The 15,802-nt window shown below is 45.3% G+C and overlaps 1 protein-coding gene across 1 annotated transcript in view; it reads left to right on the forward strand.

The window, feature by feature from the left end:
- T265_02500 (hypothetical protein) overlaps positions 1 to 14,697 on the forward strand; it is a gene marked incomplete at both ends in the record, with an annotated part of 19,299 nt that extends 4,602 nt beyond the window's left edge. Inside the window, 3 exons of the mRNA XM_009166763.1 lie at positions 5,951 to 6,044; positions 6,088 to 6,364; positions 13,994 to 14,697. Coding sequence (XP_009165027.1) covers positions 5,951 to 6,044; positions 6,088 to 6,364; positions 13,994 to 14,160 — 538 coding nt within the window. The remainder of the gene's footprint in view (positions 1 to 5,950; positions 6,045 to 6,087; positions 6,365 to 13,993) is intronic.
- Between the last annotated feature and the right edge of the window lie 1,105 nt (positions 14,698 to 15,802).

Consider the following 15,802-nt stretch of genomic DNA (forward strand, 5'->3'; position numbering starts at 1 on the left):
TGCAAAGAGGTAGCAATCTCGTCCCAGTATGAGTTCACATCTGATGGTGGAGCACTTGGAAGAGACTCTAGAAGACGATTCTTGTAAGTTCGTCTGACATCCGGATCTGCCAGTCTTTCAGTTGCCATACGATTTGTCCGCACCTTACGCGGTCCCTGGAAACGTGGGGCGAGGCGACTCCGGACGAGCGCGTGGTCAGAGTCCACAAATGTGTTCCAAAACGACCGGCAGTCAGTAATGGATCCGCACCATCGGTAACTGATGGCAATGTGGTCGATTTGAGTTTGTGGCCGGCCTGTTGTTGGAGGACACCAAGTGGCCAGACTTCGGCTGTTTCGGAAGTTAGTACTGCATAAAAACAGCCTGCGATCAGCACACAGCTGAAGCAATCGTTCCACATTGTCCGTACGTACCAAGTCCAGTCCAACCCTGACGCTTCTGGTGGCATGGCAGTTGAGCACCAAAAGGTTGCTACAGCTAGACGATTGGAGTCCCTACTCAGCGTATGGATAATGGCGGGCGACGGCTTCAGTTGCATGCTGATCACCGTCTGTTCCTGGCCTGTACGAACTTTTAACACTCACAGCGGCATACTTGGAGGCTACCAACCGTAGACCAGTCATGGACTCAGCTGGACAATGGGGCTATCAGTCATCGATGGATTGAGGTGGTCCATGAGATGAAGGCTTTCGCTGCAGGCAACAGCTGCGTCCTACTTGAGCTAATTTGAAAAACCGGTCAGAAGAAGACGAGTGTCAACGAAATGATCTGCGAGGAAAGCAGAACCGCAATTCATTTGCAAGACCATCGTCTTGAGCGTTGGGCTCTTTTCTTTGCCCATTTCAAAGTGGTGGAAGTAGAGAGGTGGCCAACCTTTGTCGTGGCAGAGGGAAATAAAATAGATTGCGAAGTGTGTCTAATTTTGGTGCGAATTGTCTTTCATGATGGGGATCGTGTGATCTCGACTTGAGATGGGGCTGTTGATTGATAGCCTTTTTGTCAATCTGTACACAGATCGCCTGATTGTATGTCTGGAAGTGTAGGTTTCTTCGTAGGCTATTACAGTTCCCCATCTGCTTTCATTCGTTTCTTCACAGTGGGGCTTTCAAGTAAATTATGGTTGTACGGCAGCGGCGCATCAGTGTTGAACACTGATTTTATGCTGTCAATCGTTGTGATGCTGACTCGGTATTCAGATCGCGGGACCGCATCAGCGTATTTGGTGCTTCCAAATCTACTCATCAGCTGGATTTGTTGCCAGAGGCTGCTTGTCACATTTCGGCATCGTTACTTCTCCACTCAGTTCTGATGTCAACTGTGGTGGTTCGCTCACCCAGTCTCCTAACAGCACTCTGCACTTTGAAGGTGCATGCCGCTTGCTATCAAGCGTGGCACCATTTAGATTGTTTATTACACTTTGTACCTAGAGCAGCATTCTCCAGGTCTTTGAGGCTTTTTACGGGAATATGCTTCACTTTTGATGTAGAAGTTTTAACAAATTTTTCCTTGGAAAGTAGTTCAATTGCAAATTCGCACAGAAAAGGCGACCAAGAGCAACCATGACATGTACCACTTTCGGTGATGTACCCAGGAGAATACTCGCGGTAGAATTTCACATCCCCATAGTTGTTAGATTTTGTGGATTGGAAAAGTATGACGAAAGTGTTCGAACTACTTTTGATGGAGAGAAATCTCCACAAAACGGCGCGATCGAATAAGTCGTATGCTACCTTTGGGTCTAGGAAGACATTACTTATTGACCTTTTGTATGTGTGGTGTACCTGGAGATGCTGCAAGAGATGGCGGCGAACCCATTTCGTCCATGTGTCGGTTTCATTTAGGATTCTTTGAACCCTTGCGATGGAGTATCATCAGGTCCCTCTGCTGTCCAGTCCTTCCTTTTTCAGTTTAAGGCTTTAGGTATAACTAAATAGGCTTTATCGTTGTACGACAATGAAGCAGCACTAGTGGCACTGATGTCGCTGATGATGCTAATGATAATGTAGGACGATATTTGTGAAGTTTTAAGCCAATGATGTCAATCCGCACACGATCTGGACGGAATCCTTTTTTGTTTCCACGACTTTACCTCCGGGATGCTGGTAATTCTACCTAGGATGATACCTGGAAAAGTACTCGCAAGTGGCGGTGAATCAACTGGTATCTCCAGACCTAAAGTGGACACCTTTTTGAGGTGGTCAGGCTTCTGTGCTGCAATGAACCTTCGGGCTATTGTGGCTAGAAGTCAGTTCTTAAGGTTTCAACAGTGCCAAGAAGGCCAACGGGAAGCAGTCTTACTAAGAACAGCGGGATGGTCCCAGTGGTTAGAGGGCAAATTTACTGACCGGAAGGTCCGTGGTTCGAACCCGACCTCTGCCTCTCGACTTCCCCTGTCTAGGCTTGGGCAACCTGGCGGTATCCCAGCCCTCGTGCTATCTTCGGGTGGCATGGCAGCTAGGCACCGAAAAGGTGCTGTAGCTGGATGTTTTTTAAAGAACAGCGAGTACGAGGCGTTCTGGGGGTAAAGTGACAGGAGTGTGAATGCAGTAAGGTGTTTCTCCCAGGTGGCCAGCTTGTTCATGTTTATGGGGGCAGCGGTGCTGTCTTCCCCCGAGTAAGAACGAGTTAGAAAATGTCGACTCCAAAACCGCACACTCTGACCGCCGGACGGTTGACCTTGATCGCTGGTGCATTATTCAATATGACCGAAATACTCTTCAGATCAAAGAGTCCGGTGCTGCCCAAAAGGCACCTGCTTTGCGCGGTCGTGTTAGTTGTGAGAGCAATGCGTCTTCGGGCCGGACCGGTCACCTGCAGCCAGGTGAGTTAGACTATTGAGTCAGTAGCTCCGGGCAGGGTCCCCCAAACCCTAACAACCCTTATCTCGCGGTTCAGACTCCTGAGTCACAGGACGGGCGGAGTCCCCGAACAAATCTCTACATCTTCCCACTGCCTTGTAGGTCAAACTTTCGAATAGGATTATCAAGGTGGGGTACCTCAACCTTCTTCAGTTTGGGCAACCGGGAGGTGTTATTTTCCATTGCAGCTCTTCGCTCACCTTCCATCCCTACGTCTGCTCTCCATCCATCGAACGCTGCAGTGCGATCAATCCATCTGCCAACCGTCGCGAAAATAATCACTTATTTGTTTCAAGAGATTTGATGCATGTTGCAGTCTTTAATGTGCATACTGTATATCAAATTGGGCAACGGGCCTCTGTTTCTGGAACCTTGTTTTCCCCATCTGTCCATATGTGTTGTGTCTCAGAAACTTGCGTAAAGGATTCCACTTTGGTCGCGCATCTCAAGCTGTTTAAGACGAGCTCAGACTTTCCACATTTCACTCTTCGGGTATCCGGTTATCCTAATGCAATGTTTCGTGGTATCCACGATGTGGGGATTGCACTCAGCCCAAAGGCTGAACGCGCGTTATGGACCAGAGCCCAGCAAGCAGTCATCTTCGGGCTGTTTTTTGTCTGACCCAATTAAGAACAATTCAGGTCGATACGGTAAACGGTGTTTATTTGTCCTATCAGCATACGCCCGGACAGATTGTAGTTATGGGACTGAGAAGGACGATTTTCATCAATATCTGTCACGACTGATTCGGTCAGCAAGAATGACAGATATAGTGATTCTACCGGTGACACGAATGCCCAATTGGGACGACTAAGTCCAGAAGAAGCACAATTAGTCGGTAGGCTTGGAGTCGATCCTTAGCGTACGGATAATGGGGAGTAACTGCTCCCGTTACATGCTGTTCATCATCTGTTCCTGACCAGTACAAAATTCCAACACATAGTTACTTGGAGGCCATCAACCGCGGGCCAGTCGTGGACTGGGTTTGACCATAGGGCTATCAGTTACTGATGGAGAACCTCAATAAAGGATTTTCGCTCCTTTCCGGAAACGCAACTTGACTCTGACTATGCCCTTGTGCGTGTTCGCTTACCACACCGCTTTCCGTTAGCATTTCGGGTGCTAAAGCAGAACAGTTCCGTTCCACTTCGACGATTGTCAGTGGCTCAAGAGTATTGAGCTGACTTGGCCAGAAATCTGAAAACGCAGTCATGCTGATGAAGATTGCTTGGAGGAGGGATGAAAGCGGATTAAATGAGCTATGATGTCAGCTTTCGAAACTTTGTCTAACTAATCTGACTACTAAATACTGGATTTTGTCCAGATGAGCAGATCTCATGGCTACCAGAAAGGCCATACTAGAAACGAGCGACTGAGATGACGAACACAGATAATCAAGAGTTCAATTATGACAGAGGACGCTGGTGGGTTTCGAAGGCCCAGAAGATAGAGAAGACTTTCATTGTAGGGAACAGCCTCACATCATTTCAGCTACCGTCACGACGAGACTGGACCTTACCGTGGTGTGAGGGTTTGCCCACCTCAGTGACCTATTGAGCTATATTAGGGTCGTCCCCACGACACTCACAGAATCTCTCATACCAGGTTGATCAATGGTTAGAGGTCTGACGAACAGCCTCCTGGTCCTCCAGGTTGGAGGTTGGAACGTATGGTGAAATGGTAATGCATTTGCATTTCCCACCAAACACCGCCGCCTGGCGGTTGGAGTTTTGAGTCAAAGTCTTGAGAGTGGTTTCGGCTAACTTTCTAGTTGCTTCAACAAAGTGCTGTCGCAACCAACTCCTTGATTTTTGACGGAATCTTCTGTACATTATTACGTATTAGTGTAATCTTTGTATGTAGTTAGGCGCGAGACGTGGTTTTCTTGGTTCCGCGATAACGTTATGTGAGAACCACCGTTGCATGACCTTAGTAAACTAAAATCTGAGGCGCACTGGCATTATTTTACGCACGCTGTTTGATTACTGGGGAAGGCACAAAATCAGCTTGGGTTCCGTTTTTGGCCAGGGATGCATCGATCGAGCATTACTCTGAGACGGGTTCCTCCGCATAGTTATGCAGGTCATTACGGACGGGTGATTTTTGTACCACCCAGCTAAACTGAAAAGACAAAGCAGAAACAGTGGTAATAATTTATACTTTTGCAAACACCCGGTTACATTGCGTTTTTCCGCACCAAAGTATTTTTAACGCAATTGAACTCAGGTCCTATGCACAGCCACAGTTTGCTCTCATTCACAAAACTCGAGCATGTATGCATGACTGTAAGCGCAAACACACGAGCTAATCTCAGGATTCGTGCGAGTGCATGACGTCATTTGACCGTCAACGCGTATTTGGCAAGCCAATGAAGCAACCAAATTAGGGTACTTGGGAGACAGTCGGCGCTTGCAGGGCTAATAGACCTCTATAGTCGGTCTGAAAATCTTATCATTGAAAGGCGGCTGGCTATTCGACAAGACAAGTTGAATGATCTGTAGGTAGACTAGTGTCCGGTGTGAAGCATGATAGTCCTTCAATGAGCCAAGCGTGTGCATTCGTCAGTTTCAGATGTTCTGACTGAATTAGTTCACTGGGTTGTTTTCCCAATTCTGAGACGTTTTCCGGTGCAGTAACAAAGGTTGTAGTATACAAGCGGATGTCATTCAAGACCCTAGTTGTTGACGGTTGGTCGGAACAGGTCTGTAAGCATGGGACTTGATTGATGGATTTTGAAGGATGAGAGACTCGTGTAATCCCAAGGCTCTGTACTGATATTGGTTAATTGTTCTTTTTTTTCGGCTGTTTAAGAAAGTCCAGACCTGGGCACTGAAACACTTCAATTAGTGTACCTCATAGTCTTTTTGGATGAAACAGACCTAGGTCGTAGCAAGTGTCAGGGAAATAGAACGTATAACATGGTATAACACGGTTGGGATAGTTGGAGAAAAGAACCACTTATGTGTATTTTACTGCTGTGCTCGTGCGGCAACAGAACTCAATTGAAACTAGAATGTAGCGGTCGTTACAATACATAAACCAAGTGTTTATAAACATAATCATTTTGAAGCTAATTCCTTAACTGCTATTAGTTTGCAATCTTTCATGATCCCCGGCTCGGTGCTGATCAGTATTTTACTCGGCTACCTGTTTCCATTCCCGATTGCGTTGGCAATCGTGGCACTGGTAAGAGTGGACCAAAAGTCGATTGACCCTTTCTTCATTTCAGTGCTCTGCTGTCGGTGCCACCTGCTGCTATTTGTTAGTGGGATTTATCGGTTCGCAGCTACTTCTCCATTTGATCCCAAAACAAATCGAACAATGCCGATTGCTTGTAAGTCCTAGCCACCATATCTTACCACTTCAGATTCAACGCCATCGACATGCCATGTTCTTTTGTATTTGCTTGCTTCGAATTTGTCCGTTGGTGCCCAATTGGCTGGTCAACGTATCTTCACCAATTGTGGAAATACCTCTTTTGCACTTCTTCTGGGGTACATTTGTTGGTAAGTTCTTTGATACAGTCAAATTTCCTTTTTTTCGACTGGTTCTCGACTTCGGTTTTATATCCCAGTGAAGGAATAATAGTTTTATTCCACGAGAACGATTTCTGCGCTTTTGATCGGTTTGCCACAGACTTAATGGAATTTAGCCTTCATATGACTTTCGCTTAAAGTTGGGAAAAGATCTACCTGTAATAATAGGTCCAGAATGATCACCAAGGGTCGTCCCTGCATGTGACGAAGAACTGGCAGGTAGACAGAACTGTATGAGCTAGTGAAACAATTCGACAGTGGTGTCCTGATGGCGGTAACATGCTGCCGTTCGAGGTATTTTGTGGTCACTGATTGAATGTGTGACTAATTTAGTTATCAGCATCTCTGGTGTCATATTCTTTCATCACCAAAAATAGACAACTTTTACGGTACTTTAGATTGTTGCGAGCTGATTGTCCATTAAATTGCATTAATGAATGCGGCCTAGGTCCCATTGTGAACCTGGTCAATTTGTCTGATAAGGCGACTGTAACAAAATAAACGAGTAGAAACGGTGATCAGAGCCTAGCTAATCCTTCAAAACGCACAAACAGTTCGCTTGAGGTCGGAATTCTCCTCATGTTGCGGCCATTTCCGGCAACTCTAACTTTGCGGCATTGCTATTCCGTTTTAACTTGAAGGCTTCGGTACCGTACCGTTAGACTTGCTGATTTTATGTATGCCAGCTTACTGTCCAGTTCCAGCGTGACCTCTGAAGAATTCAGCCAGTCGCTTTTTCCATGGGTGAACGTGACATGGCTCGATTTTGACTGTTGCCCTTGGCTCAAATCCACAAGGCAGCGGTATTTGGCGGAAAATGCATCCGCGTTATCATTTTTAATGAATGAGTCGCCATACATGTTCCAACGCCTTACCTGGAGGTCCACGAGACTGTTGGTCAGACCTCTGACCATTGACCACGCTGGTGTAAGAAACTGCGAGTGTTGCTGGACACCCCCAGTGAATTCTGGGTCACGGAAGCACACAAATTGTTGCGACGCAGTAAAGTCCATTCTCTCCGTGACCGCCGTTGCACTGAACTGATACTAAGGTCAGCCACTTTACGACAGTTGTTCGTAGAGTGGACAGACAATACATATGTCCAGTTCAGGGATTGATTTTCCATAAGATGTGCCGTGCATCGATATCTTTCTAGGATGTTTTTGGTAGGTGGGCAGTAATCAGGACGTCTATCCAATTAATCTTCACGTTTTTTCTTCGAATTAGTCAGAAGGCGCACGAGGTTTCACGCACACACACACAAGGTTTCATGAGGAAAATATGCCGCACAATTGTGCTCTTATCATGATCATGCTGTCCCGATTTTCCTCGGGTTGTATCGATCACACAAACGCAGATGCCACTTAAAAAGGTTTATAACCGCAAATCGGTCACAGTAGCAGGTAGGCAATTCCCAGACTGCAACCCCACAGTATGGAATCTATAGTTGAGACTCTCGAGACATGCGGATCATCCTCGTTGCCAGTAACTTCAACACCATTCCTTTCTGTGTAGCCGGAAAGAAGACCATCAAGGCTTCCGTTGCCCTCCAATCACTAAGTTATTCACATTGAGCTGATACTGTCTCTGCTGTTCCTACACAGAAGGAATCTCTTTATCGAACGTGAATTTCATTCTGCATACAGTCTAGCGTGTAAATCCCAGCTTTTGCGGCGCAGCACAAATGACCAGGTGGTGGCGCTAGTTGCATCGAAAGTATAGAATGGAAAACTCGTTATGTATAACCGAAAAGCCATTCCAAAAGTAACACCCGATCAAATGGTAGCCTACCCGAATACTTTCGACAGTTTTCGTTCGTTTGCTGGATATTCTGCTTGTCCATTTTTCAATGCTATCGTACTCGACTGCTCAGTTAGTCCAGGTGTGTTATTCTGCTGTATGCTATAAAGCAGGTTTCTTGACGAGACTGTAGTAGGCGGAATAGGGTCCCCACCCGATGAGCTGGCAGATTCTTGGCAGGTATTTTAAACCCCCTCCCCGGAAAATGCACTTACATTGAGAGTTCATACGACTGCCAACAAAGTAGTGGGTGTTACCGTGGGATCGGATGACATTCTTGTAAGTTTCGATGTCAATTCTTCGTGTGGAAATGTGCCAAAAGGTGACTCTGGAGATAACTAAGCGACTGTTACTAATAGACACCATTCTTTTAGAACGAACCAGCTTACGGTAGATGAAACAGGGAAGGTGTAAGACTGTAGTAGGCGGAATAGGGTCCCCACCCGATGAGCTGGCAGATTCTTGGCAGGTATTTTAAACCCCCTCCCCGGAAAATGCACTTACATTGAGAGTTCATACGACTGCCAACAAAGTAGTGGGTGTTACCGTGGGATCGGATGACATTCTTGTAAGTTTCGATGTCAATTCTTCGTGTGGAAATGTGCCAAAAGGTGACTCTGGAGATAACTAAGCGACTGTTACTAATAGACACCATTCTTTTAGAACGAACCAGCTTACGGTAGATGAAACAGTGGAAGGTGTAAAAGCATGTCTGAATCTTACTTCGTCTTCGACCCTGTGGTTTATACTCAAAAAACAACGTATAGCAATGGGATTTCCCATATCCCTGGTTTTGGCAAACATATTTATGGGGGATTTTGAACAGAAAGCTTTGACCGGATTCCTATGCCCACCCAAGATATTCTGGCGTTGTGCAGATAACACTTCCGTCGTGATGAAACGAGACAAGACCAGTGAGTTTTACAACTGTCTGAGTAAACTGTGTCCGTACATCAAATTTAGTATGGAGATAGAGTCAACTTTGGGTACACTGTCTGACAAAGTCGGAGAAAGGTAGAGATCTCAGTGGATGAGAAGCAAACTCATGCTCAGATGATTTTGAACTGTTTGTCTGTCCATCCGAAGTCAGTACTCGCCAGTATTGCCTTATCAATGTTTAACCGATTTAGGTCCCTGTGCACAAGGAGAACAGTCCAAATTGAAGCAAAAATCAAACTTCGGGGTAGTGTATATCCAGCTAGTTTGACTGGACTTCAATTGCAGGGGTTTTTACTGTTGTTATTCCATATAAACCAAGGATTTCAGAAGTTCCAAACACGAGTAATGTAAGCGTAGCTTTCCAGAAGAATAACAACGCGCTCTGGACTGGTGCAATCGAAAGATCGCCTGCCATCAGATGGATCCAAGGACTGTGTCTATCGAACTGAATGCAACGGCTATACTAAGGTCTACACAGGACAGACAGCCAGGGAACTTCATGCCAGGATGGGAGAGCACATAAGAAAAGTAAACAACACACCGAGAAATGCATATGAATATCGAGTGTTACTGCAAGACTCAGCAATGCTGAAACATGCACTGGACATAAGACACAAAGTAGATTTAGGACTACAATCCACGCCACAGACTGATGACCCAGGCGGTAGAAATTCTCAAGCATCCCAGTGTAAGTCGAATAGAAGGTATAGAACTGGCAAGTGTGTGGGGGACGGTTTTATATCAGCCGAGCTGACATTTCGTGGTATATGGTTATCAGAAAAAGGAGTCGTCAACAGGAGTAGCTATGCTCTGGAGGGCACTTAATCACACTCCCCAACTAAGTTTTCCTAGCACTCACAAGCCAACACAAACTAGCGAAATCTACAGGTGGCACCCACGATGAATAATTAATTGAAGGACCTTGAACTGGAACCAAACTTGATCAAAAACATTTCAGAAGAGCTTGGTAAACAATCGGTAGTTTTTATTTGGGCAGCGTTTCGCTTTTGACACAAAAGCTTCATCAGGCCAGGTGAACATGTCACAAAATTGGCCAGGTTATAAGACAGACGGGGAACCAATCAGTAAGTTCTCTTCAGACTAAATCAGTGTTGAGTGTCAATTAACGGCTCTTGTCGGCTAGTGTGGGTGCCAAAATCGTGAATCGATGTGTTGGAGGGTTCCAAATTAGTTCCGATCGCTTTTCGTTCCTTAATCTTCCACTTCAGAGTGCTTCACTTGATGATTCGCCTCGGGTGCCGCTGTTAGATTTTCCTTAGTCTTTGTGGGTCCATGTTCAAGTTCAGATTGAGACTGAGTTCAGATTCAGACTGAACACTGGCCATGCATACTCTCTCGAGCAAAAGATGTGCTTCCTCCTCTAAGACATGTTTCCATTAAGGGCGCCGTTTTAACTGCTCTTACGTCGTGCATGTTCTTACTGTTCAAGATTTTACATCTATGGAGCATATCGATAATTGCTTTGCAGTCGTGTAATTAACAGATTTTTTTAGACCTTTCTGTAAAATGCGCTAGAATGGTCGCTGTTTCCAAAATTTTTTGGATCGAGTCCCGGGACGGTAACTGTCGGTCTCCAGAGTCTGTACAAGCTCTCTTAGAACGAGCAAAGGCCTTCTGTTTTGGAGATCCCCAGTTTATAGTGTTTGCGTCATTCACGGACTTTATGGAAGATCTAGTCATTAGCAACTACAAACCTGTTTGTCTTCGATGTTTTTATACCACACTTGTATGCGCGCAGCTAAATTAAATTATTGGGTTTGGGATAATCATGACCGTTATCGGTTGCTGTCATTGGAGCTCTTTAGAGAAGAATTTTCATGTAAGTAACACTGTCATTTAGGTAAAAGGGTTTTTGTTCCCCAGGATCCATCAATAGCGCCAACTGCAGCGCCGAGCATGCAAATCCCACCTTAAAACAGTGCTAACTCACTTCCTTAGAAACTAATAACAGGACGGAAGGAAAAAGGTACATGACGCTGACCGACGATAGGCATTCCAAGGTACTCGTAATGTGGGTTAGAACTAACAGCGAAAACGATATCGACAATTACAGTACTCCTAGTCCAATGTAGAAGGCTACTCTCGGAAAGCTGATGGTGAGATCATGTCTGTTTGTCTGTGTAGTTGCTTTATGGCTTCCAAGAGCCACATGCTATCAGATTGGGAGGAATTCGCTTCCTTTTGGGCGCCATTTTGGGGAAATCATAAAGTGTCTCCAAGTCCAGGTTGAGTTGTTTCCTCGAGCAGGGTGTACGATGGACAAATGTGTTACGACACCAACATTATTTCTTCGTGGGAAGGGCTTCTAGTGACGTAACTCGAATGTTCCGACAAACGCTATTGGTATGACAGTAGTAGTATCAGTTGGGTGCTCAGTAAACGAGAATAATGAGTGTATCAGTAAAACGGGGGATTCTGATGTGGAGATAAAATTTAGACGCTGTTGACTAGGCGGACGTTCCAGACGGGACGTATCCTCGGGGTAGACTGCTTACTGTCAACTCAACAGCATCAATAGTGCATAGCTTTTTGGGCGAAGAATTCTTAGTCTGGAACATGCGTGTACATATTCTTTGAGTAACCTCGAGCAAGACAAGAATGACTAAGAATTCGAGTTTGCCGTTAAGAGCATTGGCGTGATACTTTACCTCTCTCATTCTACCCCTTTTATAGCACGGCTGTACGTTGTACCTGTGAAGACATTTACGTGATGGCTATTTATACGTCTCCGTTCCTGTTTCCTATGCCCATGCTCATCGATCGGCAGAAAATCCTTCAGTGGTGCTATGTAATGGAATAATAGGCCATTCCACATCACGTGACTCATGTAATCACTTGATGGCCACTCCTATCACATGGTTTTAGAATAACATCAATCGCTCAACACTACCACACTGGTCAGGTAGTAATGAAATCTGGGCTAAAGCTGTTTTGTTCTCTCTGAGATTGGATCAGCTGGAGTGGCTGTCGATCTGTCAACAGTCGGTCCGTGAATTGCGGACGTGATAAGTTTGTTTACACTCCTTTATTTCTGCTTATCAAACCGGTCAGATCCGTGATTTAGTTGGCTACCGTCTCCACCATGAATCATCACTTTTGATTGTCTAGTGTTGGTCTATTATTTACAGGAGAAATCTCAGTGGTCGACGAATTTTAGTGTATCTGGGATTTGGAAACTGAAACTGCTGGTAGACGTGTGGTGTGTGATTCTGTAAAAGTCCCGTGACTAACTGCGCTTGAATTTCTTGTCCTTTTGATCATATGAAGATGTTTGTACGTTGCCGCCTACTTCGTTGACCTCAGAAGTACTCTGAACTCGGCAGTGGGTATCATCATTATCGATTACCTGATGAAATGGACTATTTGGCGACTGAATCGTTTTTAGGAAGAAACTGACCTAAAGACGGAGGTGTTTCGTATTCGCACCCAGGTCAATTACCAAGCTAGGCGAATACGGTCATCTGACCAACCACCGCTAAGCGCATCCGAGCTACCAATATTTCGACACTGACAAGCTTGGTTGTTATTAGGTTCGCTTATAAATGACCGAATCCCTACTCAATCTTCCATAGATCTATGCTAATTCGGTTATGTATTGTTTGCGAGAGTTTCTGATTCTCCGGTTGCGGTTGGTTGCCGCGAGTTCCAAAGAGCTATTGTTGCATGGCATTTTCCATACCCGACACAATCAGAGGTAGTTGTTACTATTAGGTGTGTGTGTGTGTGGGAGGCGGAGGTACTTGCGACGATGAGGATCGTGGCCACACAGCTGATGCACTCTCATCTAACAACAGTACTGTCTCACGAATCTCGAAGGGGCTTAGTACCCATAATCCGGATAGAGGTTAACTATTCACAGACCGGTGATACACTAGTCTTTTGCGTATCTCGCTCCTAAACAAGATACAACACCACGAGTATTTCAACCTCCCTGGTGCAAGAGCCCATCTGGGTGAAATACTTCACCCGCCGGTCAACCGCCTGTAGCCAAATGGCACAGTTTCCAACTTTCATTTGGAAGGTTGTGGGTTCTAATCTCTCTTGAGAATCTGAGCTTTTCAGTACAGATTAGCTCTACCTCACTGGGAAACGTCAACTACTGAAACGCCTCCTACCTATCCACAGAGTAATCAAGTAATCGAGAATATTAGCCCTATCACAGTTAGACAAACTAAATTTTGTTGTTTATAATAGTCGCAACGATCGTGGTAGCTGTCTCTCGCTACGATACCAGTCCGTTTATCAGCTACTTCCGGTTATAATTTCATCGAAAAAGATGCTGGTGTGCCCACTTTTACCCAATTACTTCCAGAGCCCTAGGTATCTCTCGCCTTGTTCTGCGCCTGCTATTTCGGATGTCTACAAGACCTCCCCACAATGTTGTTTTGGGTGAGCAATCAACTACGGCGGCTAACTTACTTGTACGATGACAGCCTTCTTGTAGACTGCGGCGGTTGACTAGCAACTACTGCGTCTTAGTACTCTGATTGGAGGTCATACTGGTTCATTGCATAAGGTTTTTGTACTGGGTAGCAGGAACACACACAAATCTTTCTCAGGTTTGATCCGTCTTTTTACCTCGGTAAACTTGGCAAACAACTGTTTACGAACAAACATTCAAAGTCGTATTACACAGGTTGACAACTCTTCCATTAAGAGGTGAAAGCATTAATGATGGTTGACGATGCTAATTGATGTCCTGTTATTATTCTCTAGTTATTGTGTTCAAATCGGGTTTTGTAGTTGGGAATAGCTAAGTCGTAGACGTTTCCTTAACAGTTTCTCTCATTGTAGTAACCATTTGCTTTATATCCTTCCTCTCCCGGTCCTGTCGTACAGGTGTCGTCCCACTGTCCTTGGTTTTTGTCAAGGCTGGTACCGTTTTGCAAGAACTCACTGACTTCGGCATGACTTCGCTTACCTCAATGTACACACTTGGTTTCTTGGCGATCGCATCTCTTTTGCCATTTCTGTTCCAAAAACAAATCAGACAATGGATCAGTTGATGATGACGGTAATCTTGCGAACGGTACCTGAACGCATATTTTACATCATTGTGATAGTTGTACCTTATTCCTGGTTCATTCAGTCATTTCCGTTTCTCTATACGTCACCAACAAACATTTTAATCCGATCTTCCGCTCTTTTCTGACCTTGTGAATTTCACGGCTTTATCATATCTTTCTAAATCACAACCTGCCACCTGGGTCACATCACACTTGTTCGTCAGCAATGATCTCCCTCACACACACACACTTGTTTTTATTTTCTGTACATTTAAGCTCCCCTAACATCAACGTGTATTTTCGTTTACGAAGTTCAGTGACACGGCACGCACATTTCGGAGCCGCACACATTCCTTCAGGATAGGGTATTGTCTCGAGCTTTTCTTCTTTGGAACCATTGTACTGGTATCTCACCTATTTTCACTTAATTCCAGGTTGCATTTGTTCGTATGTCTCAGTCTTTACTTGCTCTTCCGTCGGGAAAACCTTGCTATACATCAAAACCAATAGCTGCTCTGGTTAATTAAATATGATGGGACATAATTTTTCTCTTTAGTTGTTTCAGCTGCTCGCACTTGGCTAACGTTGTGGATATCTCGGTGTGGGAGTTCAGACGATGTGTTACCTGAACATGGGAACTGATTTCAGACGTTTCGTCCCCATTCGAGGAAACAGCATCAGTGCGCATTCATCTCGTGATGATAATTTCTCCTCAAATGGTAACGAAACCTTTCTAACTCACTCGCCAAGCTTGGTGAACATATCAACCACCCCGGATGTAAAGTTATCACCTTGTCGTTGTGGTCAGGCTTCGGTGCTGCAATGATCCTACGGGTTACAATGTCTGGAATTCTATTTTTGGGGTTCATCCGTGCCAGTATAATCAAGGGATTACGACGAACAACGAGCCTCCGCACACTCCGATCGCCAAATGGCCAACGGTGACCGCAGGCACATTGCCCAATGCGGTCGAAATACTCTTAAAATTAAATAGTCCTGTCCTGCTCCAAAAGTACTTGTTATGCTCAGGTGCCTTAGGAATGGATTTATCAGCTATAAATCGAGTACTATAGACACATTGGTTCCAGCTGGTATAGTTTCGATCACCGGAAAAAGGGTCAATGTGGGACAACAACCAAGCCTTGGAGGCGATGGCGTGTTCAGTTAGTTCGGAAATCGGGTGGCTACGCATTGAAGACGATGGCTTTGACGCATGATTGCCACCGACTGCGCGATTGGGCTACCTCTGCCAGTGTCATTAACCATTAGTCAGTCGAGTTCCGGGGTTCCCATCCAGGGTGGCGACAGTTGCCGACCCAAGTTTACTGGTTAGTGTTTTCGTGCTTCGTAACCATACACTATCCATCTGTTGGTCGCTTTCACTCAGCTCAGGGCTGGAAAAAAGAGCTCTGTGAGACAGACAGTCTTCTGACATTCGGAGTACATGTCCCAACCAGCGTAACCTACGGAGCGTGAGTAATTCATTTATCTCTGGAGAGTTCCTTCTTCCTAAGACCATCAGGCGTACCTTAGCATTGCTAATTTGACGTTCCCGCCAGCCTTGATCAATGCTTCGGAGGCACCGATAGTCAAACACTATCATCTACCGTATACCTTTTGCATGTAGAGATCGCGTTTCTGA

Source organism: Opisthorchis viverrini (assembly GCF_000715545.1).
Source record: "Opisthorchis viverrini unplaced genomic scaffold opera_v5_32, whole genome shotgun sequence".
Taxonomy (NCBI): domain Eukaryota; kingdom Metazoa; phylum Platyhelminthes; class Trematoda; order Opisthorchiida; family Opisthorchiidae; genus Opisthorchis; species Opisthorchis viverrini.